Genomic DNA, 14,784 nt, shown 5'->3' with positions numbered 1-14,784 from the left:
CTCAAAATCGTAGAGTTTTAAAACTAGGTGGAACCTAAGAGGTAATCTCATCCATTACCATGCCCCATACAGGACCCTCCTCACAGCATCTCCAGAGGTTGGATGAATGGTGAGGAGTGGCTTACCCCTCTCAAGACCTTGTAACAGCTGTCCTTGTGTCTCATTTTTCTTATGGGGTCCCCATACATATGCAATTAAATTTGATTTCTCCTGTTAATATGTCTCATGTCAATTTAATTCTTAGACAAACAGAAGAACCTAGAAAGGGAAGAGGAAAAAGTTTTTCCTTCCTCAGCATTACTCTTTCTTTCTCCACTGATGGAGTCCTTCTTGTGTCCCAGGCACTATGACATATAATTCCCAGAATAACCCTATGAAGTAGATACCATCAACAGCCACCCCTCCTTTTTTAAGGCATTATGGGTTGAGGATTTTTGGTAATCGTATACAGCTGTGTAACTACCACCCCAATAGTGATATAGAACAGTTCCCTCACACTACATTTTCCCTCGTGCCCTTTTGCAGTCACATATGTAATTTTTAAAAATAATTTTGTACATACTATTGTTTAATCTGAATGTTTCTCTTAACAAGATGTATTAAACATCTTTTGATGGTAATTAATATAGTTTTACAAGATAATCTTAATGTCTGCACAGCAGTCCATTAAATGAATGTTTCATAATTTATTTAACCAATGTCCTTTTTTCAGATATCTATTTTTTACAACATCCTGCTCCCTCTTCCTGGAAATTAACTTGTTACTTGTCTTATATTAGTCTAGTTTGCTTGTTTTTTTCATATCTCATACTTAGTCTAGGTTTTGCTAGATTTGCTAACTCTGTGTCCTCTTTAAGGAGGACACAGTTAAGTGTTGGTACATCCCAAGATTCTGTTGCTGAATCTTCTTACTCTGTAATCCTTTCCCAGGTGATCAATTTTCTCCCTAATTTTGAAACCGTGCACCTCATATTGGGACTTGAACCCATGTTCCGGGACTCAAACCCAGCCAAAGCCCACAATCTTCCGACTGAGATCACACACCTGGTTTCAGGACTAAAGGAAGCTCAGGTTCTTGATATCTCATCACAGAAAGAATTCAGTGAGAGACAAAGTGATAGGTAAGAAGTGGATTTATTTAGAGAGAAGCACACTCCACAGAGTGTGGGCCATCTCAGAAGGTGAGAAAGGCACCAGGGTACTGGGGTTGTCAGTTTTTATAGGGGTGGGTAATTTCATAGCCTAATGAGTGAGAGGAGTGTTCCAACTATTTGGGGGGGAAGGGACGGGGATTTCCAGAAATTGCGCCACTGCCCACTTTTTGATCCTTATGGATCTTTGGAACTGTCAGGGCGCCTGTGGGTGTGTCATTTAGCTTGCTGATGTGTTACAGTGAGTGTATACTGAGGCTCAAGGTTTAGTGGAAGTCGACTTGTCCAACATCTTGGACCAATTTGGTTTTAATCAATTTATGTCATGTCCTCGGGGGTATGTTATTCTTTCAAAGGTTGTGCCCTGCTCCCTTCCCTCCTGTTTCAGTTTCACTATAAACCTTTTGGATCTCATCTTTATCTCTCTTCTAAACACCAAGATTCTTTTTTTTTTTTTTTTTTTTGCGGTATGCGGGCCTCTCACCGTTGTGGCCTGTCCCGTTGCGGAGCTCCGGACGCGCAGTCTCAGCGGCCATGGCTCACGGGCCCAGCCGCTCCGTGGCATGTGGGATCTTCCCGCACCGGGGCACGAACCCGTGTCCCCTGCATCGGCAGGCGGACTCTTAACCACTGCGCCACCAGGGAAGCCCTGCTTCTATTTTTAAAAAACTATTTCAGTTAGTGCAGGTGCTTCCCTTCTAGTCACACAGGAGTGAAACCTCAAAGTCATTTCTGACTCCTCTCCCCGCTCATCTCACATATCCAATCAATTAAGTGCTAGTGATTTGACTCCAAAATACCTCTCAACCCGTGCCCTTCCTTTCCATTTGACGGTTACTATCCTAGTTTTCTGGTCTCATGACCTCCTAACTGATCTTCCAGCCATAACCTCGTCCTTCTTTGATCTGCTCCTTATGTCAACGTTCTGAAACATCAGAGTTAACTTTTCTGAAAGACGGAGATTATTTTCCTCTCCCGCTTCAAAATAACTGACGGCTCCCTAGCGATCACAAAAGCAAGTCTGAACTCTCCAGGCAGGCTTTCAAGGCTTCTCTCCACGTTGTGCTCGCACTCACCCACTCCTCCTGCAGGCTCCTGTTACCTCAGCCCTGACCGCTCTGAACACATTCCTGCTTCTGCTCTACCCTGTGACTATCCAGTCTTTAGTCTGTTTTGCTGATTCTTTGCTCGCTGCCTCTTACATGACAGGTGTTTGCTCTATTGCAGATGAGAATAAAAATTAGCTCTGCCTACTGGCCTGTCGTGGTCAGCAAGGTCTCGCACTGCCTCAAAGTCAATCATGGATTAAGAGCCCATATTGATAATCCTGAGTTAGGGAGGGGCTGGCAGTGAGGGAGGAGAAAGTCTCTCTACATTTTTTCGCAGCAGAGAAGCACTGGATTCTGTGTTGGGAAGGAAAGCACAGTGTTCTCCATTCCTATGTAAAACTCTCCTAGAATTCTATAGTGCAGATGTCTTCCCAGGTGAATGGTATTTCAGTATTTTCCCCATTTCAGTGAATGGCAAACTGAGGGCTAGCAGAGGCTGAGCTCTGAGTCAGGCTCCCCTCCCCAAAAAGGGCGGCAGTCGTCCTGTGATTCAAAGAGAGAGAGGCTATAAGGATAGCACGTCCTGATTGGCGCAGACTGAGTCAGACAAGCTTGGGGGCTGCTGATTGGCTCCGGGTTGATCAGGCGCTGTTGGGCTGTTGTAAATGTAAATAGCTCTGTGACCTGCAGTAACCCCGATGAGAGCGGGTGGAGAGGGAGGCTCTTCCTCTCCATTCACGTCTGCGCCCTGACAGGCCCAGACAGGCAGGCCCTTTAGCAGGGGGGCTGGGCAGGACAAGGCTAGGGCTTGTATCTTCGGAGATCTTAAGCTTGAGCTGAGAGTTAAAACACTCGCCTGCAGGTCTGAGCCAGGGCTGGCAGCTTCCACACAGAGCTGCTTCCTTTCCGCTCTCAGCTTTGACTGTTTAAGACAGGTTAATGGAATGTTCTGTGTGGGGACGGAGGTGTTGGAGGGCGCTAGGAGGGTTGTTTTATGGGGTAACATAAATGGCTGTGGTGGTGTGCCACAGGGAGATGGAAGCCTGCCCTCCTCTGTTTCCTGGTCACAGAATCCTGTTTGTTGAAAAGGCAAGAGCAGAGGCAGAGCATAAGGCCAGAGGGGATCCTGCTGCCCAGGTTTGTGCGTTGATCGTCTTTCTACTAGAGGTGTAGCTTCCCCTCCCCTCTACTCCAGAGGAAAGGGAAGTCTGTTGGGACAGGCTTTCTTGGAAGTAGGGAGCAGGAAAGGAACAAATGTGTACATGTTAAGAATAAAGGGTGAGGACTGCCTTGGTGGCATCGTGGTTAAGAATCCTCCTGCCAATGCAGGGGACACGGGTTCGAGACCTGGTCTGGGAAGATCCTATACGCCGCAGAGCAACTAAGCCTGTGCACCACAGCTACTGAGCCTGCGCTCTAGAACCCGCGAGCCACAACTACTGAGCCGCGTGCCACAACTACTGAAGCCCGAGTGCCTAGAGCCCATGCCACTGCAATGAGAAGCCCACCCACCGCAACGAAGAGTAGCCCCCGCTCACCGCAATTAAAGAAAGCCCGCGCGCAGCAACGAAGACGCAACGCGGCCAAAATAATATAATAAATAAATTTATTTTAAAAAATTTTTTAGAAAAAGAATAAAGGGTGACCCTCACACATTGCTGGTGGGGAATGCTGCAGCCACTGTGGAAAACAGTTTGGTGGTTCCACAAAGAGTTAAATGCGGAATGGCCGTATAACCTAGCAATTCCACTCTTAGGTATAAACCCAAATGAATTGAAAACAGGTACTCAACTACTTAATACACAAGTGTTCATAGCAACACTATTCCAATAGTCAAAAGGTGGAAGCAACTCAAATATTCATCAACGATGAATAGAGAGAAACCAGTTGTGATATATTTATGCAATGGTATATTATTTGGCAATAAAAAGAAATGATGTAGTGATACATGCTACAGGGTGGATGACCCTTGAAAGCATTATGCTGAGAGGAGGAAGCCAGACACAGAAGGTCACGTATTGCAGGATTCCATTTATATGAAATATCCTGAATAGGTAGATCCGTAGAGACAGAAAGCGGACTGGTGGTTGCCAGGGCCTGGCGGGAGCGGGGAGTTGGCGAGTGGCTGTGGAACAAGTACAAAGTCTTCTTTTGGGGTGATAGAAAGTTTTCGGAACTGGATAGACGTGGCGATTGCACAACGTTGTAAATGGACTAAAATGTCACCAGATTGTTCACTTTAAAATGGCTAATTTTATGGTATGTGAATTTTACTTAAAACATATGTATATGAAACAAACAAATACAAAGACCGAAGGGTGAGTCCTTACTGCTGTTCAGAATTCTCTGAGGATCCCGACTGTGGTGAGGAGCAATCTGCCCTTTCACTTTCCCTTTCCTCTGGTTGGTCACAAAGTTCTAAAGCCTGGCCTGACCCTGGCTGCTCCCTGCTCCTACGGGAGAGGGCCAGCAGGAGAGGGCCCCTCGGGCCCCTCGAGACAATCCTAGCTTGGAAGCAGAAGCGCCGCGTGAGTCAGCACAGCAGACACTTGGGCTTTGTGAGCTCTCTGTGGCCTGGGTGCAGCAGGCAGGGCAGGCCCGGGCGGGGGAGGGGCAGGCCCGGGTCCCGAAAAGGGGAAGGCTGTGCCTCTAGCAACCCCAGTATAGAATCTCAGCTGCTTGGAACCTGCAATTAAGGCCTGTGGCATTTGCCCCAGAGTCAGCATGCAAGAATCAGCACTGTGCCCGCGGCTTAGTAAGTTACTATAGGTCACAGAATGCAACCCCACTCCCTGTGACACTTCACACAGTTTGTCGCAGAGACAGAATTCACAAGACATGAGATCTTTCAATAATTTTATCAAGCACTGATTGTTCAGGTGCAGGAGACATTTCTAAGAGAAGATGCCCTTAAGGATTTCAAAACAACGTGACAGTAGGGTGGAGTATGGTTTGCGTAAGTATAGAGGAAATGTCAGCTATGCTTCTATGGTCTGAGAGCTTAAAACTCATGGGTGGTTGAATGTTACAACAGGTCACGAGGAGAGTGAGTGGGTTCTTCTGGATCAGAGGATGTGTCTGCAATTTGACTGAATAAATTAATCTCCCTGCCGTTGCAGCCAGGCTTTGCCTCTGAGTATAAGTGAATATCACTGGGCATCTACTTGCATATAGGAGACTTATGCACTCTGGGTTTATCTAATTGTCATCTACTTCACACCCATACGGAGAGCAGTTAATGAGCAAAGTTCTGGAGCTGGATCACAGCATCGTGGCTCACTCCCTCACAGTGTATTTTCTCTCCCGGTGAATTCAGTTCCCTCATCAGTAAAACTGGGGTAATAATAGCATCTGCTTTCCATACAGTGAGATAATGCACTGTGCAGCACTCACCACAGCGCCTGGCTATTGTGAATGTTATCACTGCGTCCACGGGTCTGGTGGACTCAGAAGTTGGATTTCCTGCATCAGAAGGTTGTGGGGGTTCTGTTGATGCCTGGCCTCAATCCCTCTATCTAATGTAGAACACGGTACATATATGGATTTTTCCAAGCAATCTGGTATCGCAAGTGTATCATGTAGACTTGCTATGGTTTACAGCAGCTGTCCTTTCTCATGTGGCTGGTGTCTTTGTCTCCAAAGACCAAGGAGAGACTTGGAAGGAACAGTGCAATTATAGAACAACAGAAAAAATGGTCCAGCCTGAACATTTTAAACAAAATAGAGGGAAAGGGGTGGAAGGCCAGATATTAAGCACGTGCCACCGTCAACCTATTAAGGTCTGGCAAGGCCTCAATGAATATAGACTTGGTGTTGGATGCCCAGAATCACTCTGAGAGAGTCTTGCTGCTTGTCCAAGGTGAGGGTAACCTCACATTAGAAAGTGAGGGGGGCTGGCTCTGTGGAATGCTTAGAAGCCCAGGCATTGTCCAGGTGGCTTCTGTTGAAAAATGGAACTTCTTCAAACTGTAAAAAGTCCTTCTCTTTTCCACCTGAAGATTCTCAGATAAGGTAGTAAAAGCTAAAGCCTTTTCCACCTAATGATCATGAAGCCCTCTCTACCCCAAGAATTTACAAGGCTTCCCTGGGATTGTTTTTCCTGTCTTCCTGCTGTTGTTAATCAGCATTTTCAGGAAGCTACTCTATTAGCGGGAGGGACTACATTTCAGAGGAATGACCTGGATGGCCCAGCCTGGGTTGCCAGGCACAGGACTGCTTTCCAGAGTGCCTCCTGCTGCTCCCTTCCTCTCTTAGCATCTCTGTTTTGGGTCCATGTGACCATGGGACACACAGGAGTCCTGACATTTCCCCAGGCCCAAAGTGCCAGCTGGTGTTAATGTGTTAGATCTCATGGCAGCAGACTACTGGCTTCCTGTTGCTAAGGCTGAGTTTAACCTAAAGTTACCCCTAGGGAGGGCAGGAGGGCAGGGCGAGTTACTGGGGTATGAGTCAACCATTGTGGCTTCTTGTACTTCTTTTTTACTCTTAAAGATGTAGGAACAGGACATAAATAGGGTGGTGAATAAATCCCAAGAGACTGAATCACAGCCAAAAAAACTCTCAAACACAGGGCAATCAGATTCACTTCACTTTTATTAGGAACAAACACAATCTCAGATCAGTACAACTAGCTTCAGAGTTGATATTAATAGAAATTATTCCAAAATTATTCTTAGGTCACAAATAACTACTATCCCACATAAAAAGGGAAAAATCCCACCCAATCAAGGAAAAGGTATCCTGTGTATGTTTCCATGGCAACGAGTTTATGCATTCTCAGATTTTTGTCTGGCTAGTTATCCACCACTTATCTAATGGGTTTATTCAATCTCTCAGAGAGAACCATATAGATCCATGATAGCATCCAGGACACGTGGTTCATGGTGGACACAGTTCACGGTGGATACTGCTACTATAAAAATACTCAGGACTTAAGAGAATTCCTTTGCTGAAGGATCCCAAAATGCTTTATAAAAAGCATTAGTCACGCCTCAAAACTGCCCTTTGAGGTAGGTCAGTATTATTATCTCATTTTAACAGAAGGAAAACCGAGGCACATTATAGTTAGATGACTTGCCCAGGGTCACACAGCAAGTCTGTGGCACAGTGGTAGGAGAGGCCCTGGCCTTAACCACCCGTGTAACCTTGACATCGTGCTTTCTTTAACTTTTCACGCTGACCCATTTGAGCTACACTTACAGAGAATACACTCAGGATACTAGCTAACTAGGAGAAAAAGTTTCCATTTTAAATGCTACAACCATCTTTTAATATTAAAAAAAAATTATAAGTCAAATACATTCAAATTCCTTCCACCCTCCATCATATGTGGGCAATTAATAAAAACAGCCCTAAGGAAAGTTTCCAAAACAAAGTCCAGAAGGGAATCCTGCAAACAGCTATACTGATAATTCTCCAGCCAGGCCCCCTTTTCTACTAGCCACTTCTGCAGGCTCTCAGGTGCAAAAGAACTCCACAGAGGGAGCAGGGAGGAAGCAGAGCAGGCTCAGATGCAACACTGATTAAAAAAGATGTAAGGCACCCAGATAAGTTGTCAGCACGCCCACAAAGCAAGGCCTGTTAGAAACTGGACCCCATCCAGCCTGTGTAGGGTCATGGTATAGATCAGGTCCATCGAACACAATTAGAATAGAAAGATAAAAGTTGGTTTTGATCATCAGGTGTAAAGCAGGCCTCTGATGACCTGTGGAATTAAAACTACCCCACAGGCATTTCCAAGGGGTAGGTACTTGGGTCAGTGGATCTAAACTACAGTGATCTTCCATTAGATTTTTTTTCTACTGAGAGGAACAGCTCAAAAGACAAGGATGCCTTTAGTCCAGCCCAACCCCTGTGGCCTCCATCTATTCAATTAATACAGAAAGAAATGCTCTCCTCCCTTCCATCCTTGGGGTTCAACAGTGGACAGAGCATTTGGTACTGTACATTTCCAATCTTAACAGAGTAAAGCCAGGCTTCTGCATTGACGACTGAGGTTACAGGGACAGGAGTGGCCCAAGGTTCTCAGACACTGATGTTTCTTCAGAACTCCTCTATACTATTGTCTGCCCTAGGCTGTGTTGTAGGGAATGCTGGTTAGTTTGCTGAACAGAGACACTGTTCAACAAAGTTCATGGCGTCTCACATCCCAAGTCTCGGCCAAAGCTTTGCTGTATACCCTGGCTCCGGGGGCCGGGGCCTCCTTTGGAGTGAGGCACTTTGGAACTTGCCTTTGCTTCTTGTGCTTCCCAGTGAAGACTTGGCTCCTCCTACTTCTGCAAGCCTTGCACGGTCAGCTGGGAGCACTGACTCAGGCTGGGCAGGCTTACTGAGTAAGCAGGAGGCATCCAGCATCCTCTCTGGTTCTGACCAGACACTGGAAACTAAAAACAAACGCTCTTTTGCTCCATGGCTGGCTCACTGGCACAACATGAGCATGTGGCTTGGCTGTGCCTCACGAGAGAGAATGCCTGTGCCCAGGATGTCTCCAGCGGGGTTTGCTAGCCTTGTCTTGAGTCATCAGTGTGGTGGGGAAGCACAAGGGTGTAGGTGGAGACTCTGGAGGCCAAGTGAAAGTGGCAGCTCGTTCAACTTTATAAAGAGAAACAGTGGTTCAGCTACCCTGAGCATACTGTCTGTAGGAGAGGGAGCTGCCTGGACCACAGTAGCCATCACTGCCTCTGAATACACACAAAGGAGGCTTGCCTATCCAGAGAAAGAAGAAAACATTGGGGAGGAGATAGAACTGGCAGGAGAAAATGGACAGACAGGGCAGAGCCAGGAATCCATAGTCAGGGTAGTTAAGAGATTCCTACCCCACCCCCCAAGCAGTCCTATACTTTAGGCTAGAAGTTAACAGAGAATGAAGAGTGAAAGGGTTCAACACTGTGGGGAGAAGCCTTCTAGTTCTTTCTCAGTCCAAGGAGAAATTGAAATTAATGAAATGAACCCAACATCTAACTTGTTTGTATAACCAGCTTCCATATTAGGACACCCAATAACTTACTCAGTAACCTTCCAAATCCCCCAGCAATGTGTTCTCAGAGCCCTTCTTTTGTAATGTTCCCTCAGGAACTGCCTACAGACCCTGCCCCTCAACCTCTCCATCTCCTGTCCAGCAGCGAGAGGAAAGGAGACAACCCGCCTAATTCTTCCTCTTCTCCAAGCCCCACTCTCCTTCAGAGGGAGATACTCTAAAAGGATTATTTTAATATTCCAAGCAAAGCACCCATGGACATACAGCTCTATGTTTGACCCAACTCCACCTCCGAAAATCCTTTCTTTTTTGGGAGGCAGCTATGCTCACCACTGTACCACCAACACGTCTTTTTTGGATGTCTCAAAATGCTGAAGCCACCTTATTACTATGAGGGGAGCTGACCAATATACCAAAGATGGCACAGCAGAAAGATGAAAGAATTTTGACGATTCCATGAGCTGCTGGAATCACCAATTCTGGAAACAACCAACCCTCAAGATTTCTTGTTATCTGGAATAAGAAATCTTCCTGTCCTGGAAGAAAGAAAAAAAATCCTTCCCCGGCAGAGACCACTTTTACCATAAACTAAATGCTGCTTCTTTATCCTCAGCCTAAAGTAGATTGGGACATTGAGATTTGCTTTTGAGTTCTAGCATTGCCAAGCTCCACGGCCATTCCCCAGTCAGAGTCAGGAGAGGAAGGAAGCATGCTGGGTGGTGGGCAGGCAGCTGGGTGTCAGATCACAGCAGGAGCTTCCTGCCTTGTTTCCCACTTCAACTCATCCTTACTTATCAATCATATCATGCATGCTAACTCTCTCCCCTGACAATTTACCTGCTTTCAAAGCTTTGTGCCAATAAAGTTATTTTTCCATTTCATATAGCAAAAGCCTAAGCTGAAGCTAACTGGGGGCCTTCCCAGAAGATTCTGTCATATCTCTAGCTTGAGCCATCCACCTTAAAGCTCAGGACAGCTCAAGGAAAGGGTTATCTGGGGCAAAGACCACTAGTTGTGGACCCTAGAAAGGTTGTCTAGGCTTTGGAAGCTGGAAACCCACCAATGACTGACCAGCTGCTTGCCTGGGGGGCATTGAGGGGGAAGAGAAAGGAAGGTGATAGGAACAAAACAAAGGGAAGGATAATGGGACTAGAAGAGAAAGAAGAAAAGAAAAGAAATAAGAACATGAGCTTAGCATCATAAAGGCAGAGTTGTTGGCTTTCAATTTTAAAAGAAAATTTAAAAGAATACTGTACTGGAATGGGTTAACGTCATCATCTTTAGCATCCTGGTAGCATTATTCAGTAGTTAATAAACAGAACATTAAACCTCTGCCCAGCTGGCTTTTGGAAAAGGAAACCGAGGGACCCCAAATTCAGCCACTCTTGTAGCTTTCATCTCCAGTTCTTTTAATCCTGGCCAAGACGGCAGCCTTGGATACTTTCTTTCGGTCATAAGCCAGACCAATGGCAGCCATGCAATCGATGAAGAACGTGGTAAAGTTGATGTGCCAGCGGTATTCACTGGCAGAGTAGTCATAGGGAAAGGAGTGGTGGTAGTTGTGGAAGCCCTCACCTGGAACAAAGCAGAGAAGAGTTATGGGGCTACACTGGATTGCTGGCTTCTTGATCTTGGCACTCTGGTTCCCTGGCGGAGTACCTCAAACGTAGTAGAAACCTGCCGCTGTTGAATGAATGAATGGACGAATCCAGTCTTTTAAACTCTGAACCCAACAGATTCCCTCAGAGGCATCTTAAGAAATGACTGGGGAGACCCTGGTCACCATGGCTCTCTGGGAGCCTTTGTGGGAGGAGGACGGGCAGTTTCTGAGAGGATAAGATGATTTGAGAGAAACTTCTATCACTGGGAGTGGATTTTAGACTGGAAAATTCCAGAGCTTCACTAAATATTGGTATGAGACCCTAAAGGCTCTGTGTGTATGTGCATGTGTTAGGGTGGGGAGAGGAGAGAGTCCAGAATGAAGAACCTTTGCTGTGTTTCTTACAAAGGTGAGCAAAGGAGTACACCTTTCCCCACTGCATGGGTACTCTCTCCAAGGGTGGAAGGTACCAACAGAATTGGGCAGCAACAATCAAGTCAAAAGAAAGAAGGCCCAGCCCATGGGCCCAAGTTCCTCAGCCTCCACTGGTTCAGAGTAGACTGCTCTGGCTTCTAATTCTTTGAGCTTTGACCCTGGTGTGTGGGTGAAGCTGATAAAACAGAAGCTCTCTGAGGGAATAAGAATCAAAAGGCTTAGGTAGTCCCTCTAAGATACTGAGATGAGCAGTTCACTTTGCTGGATAGAGGAAAATCAAAGAGATTCTGGATTCAGGATAATTTCTGTAATGCATCAAGCTGTGGAAACTCCACAGACAGAGAGTTCTCTAATCCGCGGCAGGATCTTCTTTCTGAACCTCATTCAACAATAACAATACCGACCCTTATGAGGCTGGGGTAAAGCTGGGTAAAGAAGAGCTAATAGGGACTTCCCTGGTGGCGCAGTGGTTAAGAATCCGCCTGCCAATGCAGGGGACACGGGTTCAAACCCTGGTCGGGGAAGATCCCACATGCCACGGAGCAACTAAGCCCGTGCATCACAACTACTGAGCCTGCGCTCTAGAGCCCCTGAGCCACAACCACTGAAGCCCGCGTGCCACAACTACTGAAGCCATGGCACCTAGAGCCCGCGCTCCTCCACAACAAGAGAAGCCACCACAATGAGAAGCCCACGCACTGCAACGAAGAGTAGCCCCCGCTCGCCGCAACTAGAGAAAGCCCGCGCGCAGCGATGAAGACCCAACACAGCCAAAAATAAATTAAAAAAAAAAAAAGAATAGCTAGTAAAAGAGTGTGCTGAGCCCTTTGAAGATGAAAGAGCCCCAGTAGGGTAATAATGGCATTAATAACCAAAAAGGAAGGAAGTCCTGCGATGGGAAAGACACCATCCAGGGCATCACCTCAAGGTATGTCCTTTCTCTGACTATCCACAGTGCGGATCATCAGTTTATCCAGTGTGAAGTGAGTAGGAGGGTAGGAAAACCCCAAGGCTAAAGGTACTGATGGAGGATTACTAATTTCCATAAACGACTTTGCAGCTAGGCTCTGTATAAGCACTAGCCAGGCCCACACATCAGATTTAAACTGAATCAGACACACGCACGTTGCCAAGGGAGGAAAAAAAGAGGAGGAAGGTCAGTGGGCGAAAAAAGGACGAGACTTTGCAACTAGGGCAGCAAGATACAGCCCGAGAGAGGCTCAAGGGGTGAGGCCAGCTTTAGCAGAGAGAAGATGAGCATGTGACTGCGGGGGAGGTAATTCAAGAAGAAAAAGATTAGAACGGCAGGGCAGCAGGCTACTGGAGAACAAAGGGTGAGGTGATAAGCGGGGAGAGCAGGTATGGAGGAATGATAAGAGACAAAGTAAGCTACTGGCAGCCACTTTGAATGGGTGGTCATAGAGGCTGGGGCTGGGGAAGACAGATCTGTTTGCAGGACAGGACCGATCTCATTCCAGAAACTTCCATAACGTTCATTAATTTTCTATGAAAATAGCCTGTATGATTGATTTCAAACATGGTTCAGAGTAAGAACATGGACAACAGTACAAGGTGTCCGAAAGGAGGGGGAAGGTGCATGAAAGTTAAAAAGAGGTGAAAAAATGTCTTTAGTGCAGATAGTAAAAAAAGATGGTCAGGGTTGAGAATATAAAGGAAGGTTTTAAAGAGAACAAAACGAAGGCTAGGCCGTGGCGTACGTAAATGTGTGGAGCAGGGAGGTTGCCTCGATATGCTGAATGACCAACAGCACTGATGACTGGTGTGGAAGAGGCCATGGGGTCTGCTTAAGGAAATCTAATTCCAGGCCTTAGTCAAGGTCTATATTTAGTTGAAAAGAGTGACGGACAAAAAAAAAAAAAACAATGGAGACAGATTGTAGAACCCTGTTGTCTTAGACTCTGGCTATTGGAACTGGAATGGTATAAATAAATCCTTGAATAGTCAGCATTAGATCAGTGAGCAGGTACTTGTGATCAAACTAACTGCTTTACTGGGAGTTCCCTAAGCCACGTTGAGGGGAGGGAGTGTTCCCAGCACAGAAGAGGAGCAGAAGAGAGAAAAATAAAGGACAAGAGATGAGAATGGTAGGTGGTGATAAAGGGCCACCAACAGTTGCTTTGATGTCCTTCATACTGGCATCACCAAGCAATAAGGCATGAAATACACTTCAAGTACGGCCCCTCTGAAAATAGCAAGGTGACAGAAGAGAAGCTTATTGAATTAAATGACAACTATTTGTTCTACATGTTGTATAGCACGTCTAAATATAAAACACTAGGCTTACAGCCACCCAGATCAGAGATGACTGGAACAAGGGCAGCCCAAAGGGGATCATCATGCATAGCATTTGGGGATTGTGCTGGAACCTGGAATCAAAGGCATTGTTATTTTTCACCCTTTTCTCATTTATTTATTTAGTTTTGGCTGTGTTGGGTCTTCGTTGCTGTGTGTGGGCTTTCTCTAGTTGCGGCGAGCAGGGGGCTACTCTTTGTTGCAGCGCACAGGCTTCTCATTGCAGTGGCTTCTCTTGTTGCGGAGCACGGCCTCTAGGTGCGCGGGCTCAGTAGTTGTGGCACACGTGCTTAGTTGCTCCGTGGCATGTGGGATCTTCCCCGACCAGGGCTCTAACCCGTGTCCTCTGCATTGGCAGGCGAGTTCTTGACTACTGCGCCACCAGGGAAGTCCCTCACCCTGTTCTCTTTACATAGGACTTGCTGCTTAATTCTCAAGGATTTTTAATATTGCCCCTTAGTTTTATAGTGTAAAGACAGAGAGGGGTCATAAAACAGGTGAATCTGGTTTTTCTGGCTCCTAGCCTAATACTCTAAGCTGCAGACCACTAGATGTGACTTACCTACAGCTCCCAGTGAAACCAGGAGATTCTCTCGGGGGTTAATGGTCTTGTCATAAGGGCGGTATCCATACAGGTGGGCAGCACTGTTCACCAGCCAGGTGGCATTGAGCACAACGGCATAACGCAAGAAGGTGGCGACTAACAGGCTGTGTGGAAAAGTTTCACCCCAGCAGTACCAGGGCACGAGTGTGGGCAGGATGAAGCACATCAACAGGACAGCGGGTTTGTAGTACCTACATTGAGAGATGACACGCCCGGTCAGTGGAGAGAGGACTCTGAGACCTACCTGATTTTCTATTCTCACACGGTTGGGCTGTCTCTTTCTTTCTACATTGTGAGCACAATGTGGCAGGAAACAGAGCAAGAGGGAGTGGGGTGGGAAATCTTCTGAGAATGTTGTGTTATTATCATACTTCTTAGATGAGGTAATGAGGGGTTAAATGACTTTTCTAGGGTCACACCACCAGGAACTGGTGGAGCAAGGATTGGAATGCTTTGTCTCCTGACTCTAAATCCATTGCTCTCTCGCTACAGCATAATACCACTTTGGTAAAACAGGTGGGGTCCGAGTTACAGACTGAATTCTCCTTCCCGGGTTTTTCCATTCTGCCTTTGGGCTTCCTTTCTCTTTATCAGTGCTCTTGGCAGAATCTATGTTTAGTATCTTGCCTCCATCTCCTGCTAGCCAGGAATCCTTC

The 14,784-nt window shown here is 46.4% G+C and overlaps 1 protein-coding gene and 1 pseudogene across 2 annotated transcripts in view; both read right to left on the bottom strand.

Annotated features, from left to right (window-relative positions):
* Positions 1-6,775: 6,775 nt before the first annotated feature.
* On the bottom strand, positions 6,776-9,987 carry LOC113623601 (uncharacterized; annotated as a pseudogene). Its single transcript, XR_003433998.1, has 2 exons — positions 9,968-9,987; positions 6,776-8,854 (listed from the first exon to the last, which is right to left on the bottom strand). The product of XR_003433998.1 is annotated as an uncharacterized LOC113623601 (transcript).
* Positions 6,776-14,784, bottom strand: part of SCD (stearoyl-CoA desaturase) — a 15,426-nt gene continuing 7,417 nt past the window's right edge. The window contains exons 5-6 of the mRNA XM_027112319.1: positions 14,087-14,319; positions 6,776-10,751 (exon numbers count right to left, since the gene is read on the bottom strand). Coding sequence (XP_026968120.1) covers positions 10,552-10,751; positions 14,087-14,319 — 433 coding nt within the window. The 3' untranslated portion in view covers positions 6,776-10,551. The remainder of the gene's footprint in view (positions 10,752-14,086; positions 14,320-14,784) is intronic.

The sequence above is a fragment of the Aethalodelphis obliquidens genome, unplaced genomic scaffold, assembly GCF_003676395.1.
Source record: "Aethalodelphis obliquidens isolate GAN/ISIS:26980383/991018 unplaced genomic scaffold, ASM367639v1 scaffold11, whole genome shotgun sequence".
Classification (NCBI taxonomy): domain Eukaryota; kingdom Metazoa; phylum Chordata; class Mammalia; order Artiodactyla; family Delphinidae; genus Aethalodelphis; species Aethalodelphis obliquidens.
This window is presented reverse-complemented; position numbering and strand designations above follow the sequence as displayed.